The following is a 10,061-nucleotide window of genomic DNA, read 5'->3' as shown; positions in this document are numbered from 1 at the left end:
TTTTTTGTTTTTCGAGATAGGGTTTCTCTGTATAGTCCTGGCTGTCTTGGAACTCACTTTGTAGACCAGGCTGGCCTTGAACTCAGAAATCTGCCTGCCTCTGCCTCCCAAGTGCTGGGATTAAAGGTGTGTGCCACCATGTCCAGCTGCCAACTATCTTTAGAAAGGACTTCGGTGGACATTATTTATTTTGGCTTATGATTTTCGAGGTTTTATACACAGTTTCATGGTCCCAAGCATGTGAACAGAAATGGCTGTGAGAACTTGTGATGAATTTCAGCTCTTCACATACCACCGCCCAGGAAGAAAAGAGAACAGGTGACTGGAAACATGGCCGAGCAGTCAGGAGCACTTCCTGCACTTACAAAGGAGACTAATATTCAAGTCCCGCACTCACAGGATCACTCATACCCATCTCTAGTTCCAGTTCCTGGGGACCTGAAAACCTCTTCTGGCCTCTAAGGGCACCACTCATGCACATGGAACACATATATACATTCAGACAAAACTACTCATGGAAAACTAATTAATTAGTTTTCTAATGAATTCACTAGAAAGTAAACACATTCTTTTCACAGCTGACAATGCTCACATAGTTTTATATGCATAGAAACAATGTATGTTACATACAACATCATATCCCCGCCTTCATCATGGGTGGTGGGGCTCTTTGACTTTCCCACTGGCCTCTTCAGTGGCTGCTTGGGGACAGTGTCTGGTGATGTTTCTTTTTACTTTTTGCTGACTTAAGTGTAGTTGTGACTTCTACTTATTTGCCACAGTGGTTTGAAACTCTTTTTTTTTTTTTTTCAAGAAAAGTCTGAACTTTATTCAATGTTTCTCAAAAGACAAACTTTAGCTGAAGCATTCAGATGGATTTTGCTCCTTCATTCTTTGTCCCTAATGTCCCTTAGTTGGATGTGTGGACCAAGATTCTTGACTTGTAAGGGAAACTAACATGCAGAATAAATTCATCTTAGTCATGTAAGAGCCTTGCTAACACCCATAAGCATTATGTAATGTGACTTCGGATGAGTCCCTGACCTCTTGTCCTTTTTCTGTCCTTTGTCAGTGTACTGTTACCATGTAGTCTTCTCACACATCTTTCTCTATTGTCTTTACACCAGCTGTGGTGCCCTGTAGGGCTCTGTGTGAGGCTAACTAACCAAGTCAAGGCCTTGCTTCTATCTTACCTTCTGCAGGAGGCCTGCCTTGATCACTCTGTGTGAAACCTTCCAACCTCCACCCACTCTCAGTTCTTGTTTTCTTCATCTATGGTATTCCTTTTCCCCATAATACGTAACAGCTTTCTAACACACTAATAATTCATACCTATTCAATTCATTATACTATTTTCTTTCTTGCCATAAAATATAAACTTAAAAATACTTTATGTGTGTTTGTGGTTTGTTATGGTGATAGTTGATCAATAGGTTTATCTTAAATACCTCTATATTCATGATTATCAAATATCAATGGTTATTTGATAATTGACCAGCTTGGCTTTTGGAAGGCTTAGCCTGTGATCTCTTTCTCAAGTGCCTGACACCTTCACCTCTCTCCTTTTCCTGTGTGTGTGTGTGTGTGTGTGTGTGTGTGTGTGTGTGTGTGTGTGTGTTTAGGGTGCTTTGGTGGTGGGGGGTGAGTATGAACTGTGGACTGTGAATACATCTAAGATTTGAGAGAGGGCACAAATCAAGGTACAGATCCAGGAGAGCCACATATAGAATTTAAAGAATACCCTGTGCTGTCATCTTAATTCTGTTTTTAAGCATTTTTTAAGATAATTGTCAGTGAGAAATGCGCATTCCTATATTACTAATACGAGTGATGCCTGCGTTTCTTTTGGCCTACTTGGAATGCACGAGCAGGTGGTTGCAGTGTTGTTTCTTGTAGGCCTTTGAGTGCCAAATGCACTGGAGCTAGGATGATAGATTCAAAGACTTACAGCTGTAAGTGCCAACAAGATGGGGATTAGCACTCCAGTCCTCAGAGGTGATAGAAGGCTATTTCCCTGAGCAAGTGCCTCAGCAGCACTGTGTAATTCCTAACTTTGAGCAGCAGATGGCAGTAGTAGCTATGAACACCTGCTAGCTAAAGGTCCCAAACCATGTCCTAGGGCTCATCTTCTGTCCCCCCACCCCACCCTCTTGTTGAGATCGCTGACCTTTACAGTGGTTGCTGTTACAGCTTTTGAGCATTGGTAACTTCAACTCTTAGGGATTGAAGATTAGATTCCTAAAACTCTACTAGAAACTGTCACCCATAGCTCTAATTTTGTCTCTACCACCTGTCAGCTTCCATCATCCTCTGGTGCCCATCTCTGCTGGCTTGTCTACATGTTATGAAGTTTAACCTGCTATACTTTTTACCGAAGAAAACACTATTGGACAGAAGCTTTTGATTGGGACCTCCCAGTAGACTCAGAAATCGTGCCAAATAGTGTGCAACTGTATATCTGGGAACAGGATGTAGCATGGGTGTGGAGTACAAATGAAAGGTTATATTTGCACTATTCCCAGCACAACATACCGCACACCTCGTGTAAGGAACTCTTATGTGTCCCACACTGTAGCAATCACTGGGTTCTTGCTGAGTTCCTCAGGAGGTGCTCACATACACCTCCATGTCTTAGGAAGAATAGCTTTAGGATCATCTAAAGTACCCTGAGGCTTGTCTAGCCTGGAATGCCTTCTAAGGCAAGTGAGGGTGTCTGGAGCATGAATCATACATCATGTATTCGCCATGTATGCATAGAGTTAAAAGTCGCAAGTAACATGGTCAGCAGCATTAGTAGTGTTTCGCCCCTGTTTCTGTGCCCTCCAGAGCTCTGAGTCCCTCCATTCTTGCGCATTTTGTGTTCTATCCTGTGGGCTTAGCACAGTAGCCATGCTATGCTGTAGTTCTTTCTCTCTGTGTTCTCCAAGCAGTTCCACTCCTAAATCCACAATGGTGATGGGCTGTTGACACTTTACATTGTGCAAAGATTACCCTGACCAGGGATAAGCTTTACTAGGGGCCTGAATCTCCAGGTTAGTAGGACCAGGTTATACCTTCCCCAGGTTTATGAAGTTACTAGAAGTTAGTATTGGGTGCTGGCTGTGACTGCCTAACTGATTCATTGTGTACTCTTTGACCAATTATTTAGGTTTATGGGCACCACTGTCCCCCAGGCTTGTATTTCTTCACCTGCAAAGCTGAACTAGATGTTTGTTGTTCTTTTCACTCTGTGGAGAGCAAATGTGTTATACTTTGTAACATTAGAAAGCTTCCTCCTAAATATATTAATAGTTCAGGTAGTAAGCATGTTATTGTGTAGTATTTAAGAATTTTATTCAGCATGGCCCTGCATATCTCAGTACAGAGACAAGAATTCTTCATGTTTCCTAAGAGAGACAAATTGCAGTAATTCCTGGCCCACTAACTAGACAGCACTAGAGAGACAAGCCCTTCCTTCTGCCCAGCTGCTCCCCTTTCACCTCTTCCTTGGTTTCTTCCTTATCACCTAGACATATATTTTATAACAGTTGCTTAGAGGACAAAAGAGAGATGGCAGCTTCATAAACTCTGCTTTTGAAACATTCGTTTATTTATCATCATAGTTGCTAGCCACTAGAATGGCAGTTATCAACCTGTGGGTTGCAACCTCTTTGAGGGCATCAAATGACACTTTCACGGGGATTGCAAATTGGATATCCTGCATATCAGAAATTTACATTATGATTCATATCAGTACCAAAATTACAGTTATGAAGGAGCAATGAAAATAATTTTATGGTTGCGGGTCATCAAAACATGAGGAACTGTATTAAAGGGTGATAGCGTTAGGATGGTTAAGAACCACTGCTGTCTGGTATATTGTATATACTCATTAAAAGTGGCTTGAATCAATAAAGCCCTGCACACTAAATGAACAAAGAAAATGATCTTAAACTTTTATTATTTTTAAGAAAGGTGACGCTTGTGATGGTCGGCCTTGATAATGCTGGTAAAACTGCCACAGCAAAGGGAATCCAAGGAGGTAAGTAGAAAATACTTGCTTTCTGAAGTCTACATTTTTCCAAGTTGTTTATTGATGTTAAATTTCTTTATTGCATGTTAATTGGATCGAGATTGTACACTCTTTGTGTTATTAATGTGCCTATGCTGTGGATAGACACTGGCCTCCTGGTGCCCCCTACTCCCACAGTGCAGATTAGAATAGGTATAGTTTCTTTGAAGTTGTTGATCAGCAGGAGACAGGAAGTAACCCAAGCTAGCCTTGAACTAGCAGTCCTCTGCCTTAGCATCTCAATTGCTAGGATTACACACTTGATCCACCAAAGACTTATTTTTGCCCTGTAGTCTTCTCTTCCATAAACTCTGTTCCCAGCCACGACCATCCTGAGGAGAACTCATAGAATGTAAATGTACATTCTCTTTCAGGGCCCACTTGTACTTGAACCTGATATTTTGCTGCCTTCTGTTTTATGTGTCTGCCTCTCCAGGTTGCTGATCCCCTGAGGGCAGTTTCACTCATTTGGGTATCCCAGTTGTTTAGACCCTGCTTCTTGGGAATATTAGAGAGTTTCTGAAAAACATCCCTTCCATGGCACCTACTTTCCTACTGGTGTTCTGCACTGCTCTTATCTCTCTGTTCACCTCCCCCCTTTTTCCTTGTTTTGAATTTGCTAGCTTTTTAAAAATACACATACTCTATTGCTATTGCTCGGATCCTGACCCCATTGTCTTTCAGCTCTTATATCATAATAGCTTCTTCCAAAAGTCTCTTCCTTGTCATGAATGTTGCTTTTTTTTACTGGGCTGTTCATCTTCCTGACCATCAAAATGATTGTGTTCATTGGAAATAGGCCTGACTGGTGTAACAGATCTGAAGTCATAGTGCTCAACAAGATTGAAGTTTATTTCTCTCTGTCCATGCAAAAGTCATCTAGGTGTGGGCTGACACTCCGTGGTGCGAGGGATTCAGCTCTTTTTCCCATTCAGTTTGCCATCCCTACTGTTCTTTCTCCTACTCAGCCTCAGATAGCTCTGTGCAACTTGACTTAAACTGGAAGGAAGTGGTAAAAGAGAAGGGAGGGCATGCTTCTCTCCCTTAGGACCATGGACCAGGAGCTGATGCATCACTTTAGTTCACATGCCATTGTCAAGAAGCAGTGATGTTCTGGACCCCACTAATGCTTCTATATAGTAAATCAGACATACTAGCCAGAGCCAGTACCATCTGTCTCTTCCCAGTTCTCTTCCTGGGTATCTTACTAGTAGCTAGGATTAGCTTGAAATCAGTCATAGGGGGAGTTTTTACACTATGGAAATGGCCATATACTACATGTTAGAGTTCTCCCTTTACTTTTGTTAAATATTTAACAGATCACCACTAATTATTCTTGACGCTCCTCTAATGGCTAGTAGCTGCCACTGAGGTCAGGAACATTCATGTCCCCAATTTAAAAAAAAAAAAAAAATTCCTAGGAATTTCTACCCAATACTATTTCCTAATAGGAAACTGTTATTTGGGTATAAAGTTTTATTTCTCTGTGGTTTGCCTCTTGCTTTGTGTGGTGTTAACATATTTCACTATATTAGAGTCACATATTATGCATATATGCTTGTCTTAGTCAGGGTTTCTATTCCTGCACAAACATCATGACCAAGAAGCAGTTGGGGAGGAAAGGGTTTATTCAGCTTACACTTTGCATATTGCTGTTGATCACCAGAGTATGTCAGGACTGGAACTCAAGCAGGTCAGGAAGCAGGAGCTGATACAGAGGCTGTGGAGGGATGTTTCTTACTGGCTTGCTTCCCCTGGCTCGCTCAGCCTGCTCTCTTATAGAACCCAAGACTACCAGCCCAGAGATGGTCCCACCGACAAGGGGTCTTTCCTCCTTGATCACTAAATGAGAAAATGCCTTACAGCTGGGTGGAGGCATTTTCCCAACTGAAGCTCCTTTCTCTGTGATAACTCCAGCTTGTGTCAAGTTGACACAAAAGTAGCCAGTACAATACTTATGTATATGATGTGTATAATCGGCCAAGAGCTCTATAGATCAGAAGAGAATTTGATTAGTAATTGTTTGGCTCATATCTTGCATATGACTTAACATGTATGAAACACCTAATACATGTTTGTGCTTTATCTTAGACTTACTGTGTCATAAAATACATGTTACTGTAAGTCTAGAGATTGAGGGCCATGTATCTCTGAATCGATTAAGTTATCTGTAAAAGGTCATGAGTCAGCGATTATAAGGATTGGTAGAATTTACTGTGTGCCAAGCACTAAGGGTAAGTGCATAGACATGGGTCCACATCTTGGCAAGGCATAGAAGATAGGATGTAATGATAGATGGTGAAGTTGGTATATGGAATGATGAGGAATCTCATAGCAAGTCTTCTTTGTCTCTCTGGGATTTTAAAAAGGCCTCTTGTGAGCATTGCTGCTCCTTGGCAGGTATGACAATATGCCCCTATAATTTTTGTTTTCAGATTAACAATTCCTCTTCTTGAGGTGAAACCCTCCAATTATAAATTTACTACAGCTTACAAATAATATTTTCCTATGGAAGTGAATTTGAAATCTCTTTGCAGGATGCCCTTCAAAATCTCTATTCCAATTGTAGCTTTAATTTACCTGATTTGAAAAGAATTGCCTTATTCTTTGCAGCTTCTTGCATTTTTGATTTTTAAAATTTCTTTTCTTTTTGAAAATATTCCTGACTTTACTTATTCTTCCATAGAATTTGTAATAGATCCCTTGAGTGGCATGATGTTGAACGATTAAAACTGATTGGAGAATAGGTAACCTTAACATAAGAACCTATTCATTCAACATGTAATTATTAAGTCCCTATTTTATGTTAGTTGTTAAGATTATAGTAATTAAATAAAATAAACATCTGGGCAGTGGTGGAATAACCTATAATCCCAGAACTCAGAAGGCATGTGGATCTTGTGATCTTTCTATTTTATAATGACATGAATAACTCTTGTTATGTGATTTCTGTTGTAGAGATAAATTGCTGCTATTAAAGCCTAAAGATTCCTTTTGCTTTTTTATATCATTTGCAACAGAGCATCCTGAAGACGTAGCTCCCACTGTTGGATTTTCTAAAATTGATCTGAGACAAGGAAAGTTCCAGGTTACCATCTTTGACTTGGGAGGTGGAAAAAGAATTCGGGGAATTTGGAAGAATTATTATGCTGAATCCTATGGGGTAATATTTGTTGTGGATTCCAGTGATGAAGAGAGAATGGAAGAAACCAAGGAGACAATGTCCGAAGTGCTCAGACACCCTAGGATATCAGGAAAGCCTATATTGGTGTAAGTAACACTAATGCTGCTGTAAACATGGGCAGGAGCATTAGCCAAGAGCTGTTTGTCTAAGTGAGCCAGTGTGGTCACCTACTAGTATAATAAATATGTACAGTTGGTTGTAGTTATATATTATGTTGCTTTTGGTAAGGATTAAAGAATTGAGGCTATGTTATGAGCAAACTTCTTAATTAGATGTTGAGTGTCTTTCAGCTCTGCTACTGAACTGTGGCACTGGTCCTTTTTCAAAACAAGAGTCTGCCAGGTAGCCTAGGTTGACTTTGTACTCTTGATCCTCCTGCCTCAGCATAGTGTGTTGTGTGCTACACTGAACTTCCTCTTTTAATAATTTATGTTTCGTCAATGTCCTTTTTTATTTGTTTTGTTTCCCCTTTAAGACAGGGTCGCACATAGCTCAGGCTGTGCTTGAGATAAGCCAAGGGTGACTTTAAATTTCATATTCTGTCACCTCTACCTTCCAAGGTGTGATTATAGGTGTGAACCACCCTAATCAAGGCAAGCACCCTCCCAGCTATGCGAGCTACCTCGCCCACTACTGTTCTTTTTCTCTAGCGTATTTTTTGAAAGTTACTCAAATGGTTCTTTCTCTAATGACATTTTAATTTCTCACTCTGACTTTTCATATTTCCCTATTGTATGTGTGGTCTAGCTTTATTGTCTCAGTCATATGCTTATAGCATTTTGTCCTTAAGCCTGAACATTTCTAGACATAGAGAAGGGACCTTGGTAGTCATAGCATTTGTGCACTGTGAACACCAGATGGCGCTGTAATGTGAGACAAAGCAAACAGAAGCCCCTCAGCTCAGCTTGCTCGCTCTCAGTCTTGCAATTCATTAGTAAGGTATAAAAAACATCAAACCTTCATGGTTACGTTTTGAAAAATATAAGAGGGGTTTCTTCGCTGTACTTCTCAATAGCAGATAAAGATTTTTAAAGCAGAGCAGTTAAAGCTTTGATTACAACAGTCCTACAGGTGCCTGGACCTAAGCCCAGACCTTCTTCTTTTTTGATTTATTATTATTTTCTTTATTTACATTTCAAATGCTATCCCGAAAGTTCCCTATAACCCCCCCCTCTCCCCTGCTCCCCTACCCACCCACTCCCACTTCTTGGCCCAGGCCTTCCCTTGTGCTGGGGCATATAAAGTTTACAAGACCAAGGGGCCTCTCTTCCCAATGATGGCCGATTAGGCCATCTTCTGCTACATATGCAGCTAGAGACACAAGCTCAGTGGGTACTGCTTAGTTCATATTGTTGTTGCACCTACAGGGTTGCAGCCCCCTACAGCTCCTTGGGTACTTTCTCTAGCTCCTCCATTGAAGCCCAGACCTTCTTAAAGAATTGTTCAAGCAGTGTAATTTTCAGTGCCTAAGAAATATACAATGCAAAGGCCTAAAGAAATCAGAAAAACACTGTAATAGAAGTATAATAGTCATATCCCCTACTTTATTCCTTCCTTTTCTCTTGAACATTCAAATTAGGTTATAGAAATCATGATGGGAATGTAAAACAGAGAGAGAGAAAGACAGAGACAGAGAGAGATATCCAATGTATACTTATTATCCTATCAATAATTACAAAACCCATTTTGTTTTGTTTTGTTTTGTTTTGTTTTGTTTTCGAGACAGGGTTTCTCTGTATAGCCCTGGCTGTCCTGGAACTCACTTTGTAGACCAGGCTGGCCTCAAACTCAGAAATCCATCTGCCTCTGCCTCCCGAGTGCTGGGATTAAAGGCATGCGCCACCACCGCCCGGCCGCTTGTAAACTTTTAAATGCTTAATTAAAGAAGTTACCTCAGCTATAAAGTTGAGTCTCACTGTTAATGAATCCAGAATAAAATATTAACAGAAGTATATGTGAAAGGGGATCTTTGTTGAGTCCTACAGGCTAAAGTAGTGTTTGTAAATGTTTAAGCAAAGACTCATTGATTCTAAAGTAAAAATAAAATAATAATCAGTCATCGATAGGGGGCGTTCATGTAATTTTATCCAAATAGTCATTTATTTGTTTTTCTTCATTTTTTCCATTTTTCTTGTGTTCATCTCTATATCTATGCATGTATCAATTGTACAAATAGGCTGTGCATTAAGTGGTACAAAACACTATTTGGTTACCTATGAAATAAACTGAATGGGAAGGTTCATTACAAAACTTAATATATTAACATTTTCGTCAGGCCTAGTTTATAGCAATGTCTTAAGACAGATACCATTTGTAGGTTTCTCTCTCTCTCTCTCTCTCTCTCTCTCTCTCTTAATTTTACTTAATCTATTTTTTTACACTCCAGATTTTTACCCCTCCTGGGTCCACCCTCTGATTATTTCCCACCCCATACCTCCTCCCTACCTCCCCCACCCTGTTTCTATAAGGATGTCCCCAACCCCCAACCCCACCAGACCTCTCCACTCTCTGAGGCCTCCAATCTCTTGAGGGTTAGGTGCATCTTCTCTGAATGAATCCAGACCCTGCAGTCCTCTGCTTTATATGTATTGGGGGCCTCATATCAGCTGGTTTATGCTGCCTGGTTGGTGGACCTCCTCTCTCTTGTGCAGTATTGAAAGTTGTTTTTAGAGAGTTCATAAATCACCCAGTCCATCACCTTTTTGGAGTTTGGTTGAGTTGTCTAATACATTTTCCCAGATCAACTCTGAAGCTACTGTCTAAAAATTCTTTTCAGGATAGTAAGAATTATACTTGGGTTAGTTCAGTGTAGCTACTGGAGTAGTG

General features: G+C 40.4%; 1 protein-coding gene across 2 annotated transcripts in view; it reads left to right on the top strand.

Annotated features, from left to right (window-relative positions):
• Arl13b (ADP ribosylation factor like GTPase 13B) overlaps window positions 1-10,061 on the top strand; it is a 56,505-nt gene that overhangs the window by 11,560 nt on the left and 34,884 nt on the right. For both annotated transcript variants that reach the window (XM_029544850.1, XM_021209592.2), the window contains exons 2-3: window positions 3,951-4,021; window positions 7,072-7,321. In XM_029544850.1, coding sequence (XP_029400710.1) covers window positions 3,951-4,021; window positions 7,072-7,321 — 321 coding nt within the window. The remainder of the gene's footprint in view (window positions 1-3,950; window positions 4,022-7,071; window positions 7,322-10,061) is intronic.

This window comes from Mus pahari, chromosome 12 (assembly GCF_900095145.1).
Source record: "Mus pahari chromosome 12, PAHARI_EIJ_v1.1, whole genome shotgun sequence".
Lineage (NCBI taxonomy): Eukaryota > Metazoa > Chordata > Mammalia > Rodentia > Muridae > Mus > Mus pahari.
The sequence above is the reverse complement of the archived record's forward strand: the minus strand, read 5'-3'. Positions and strand labels throughout refer to the sequence as shown.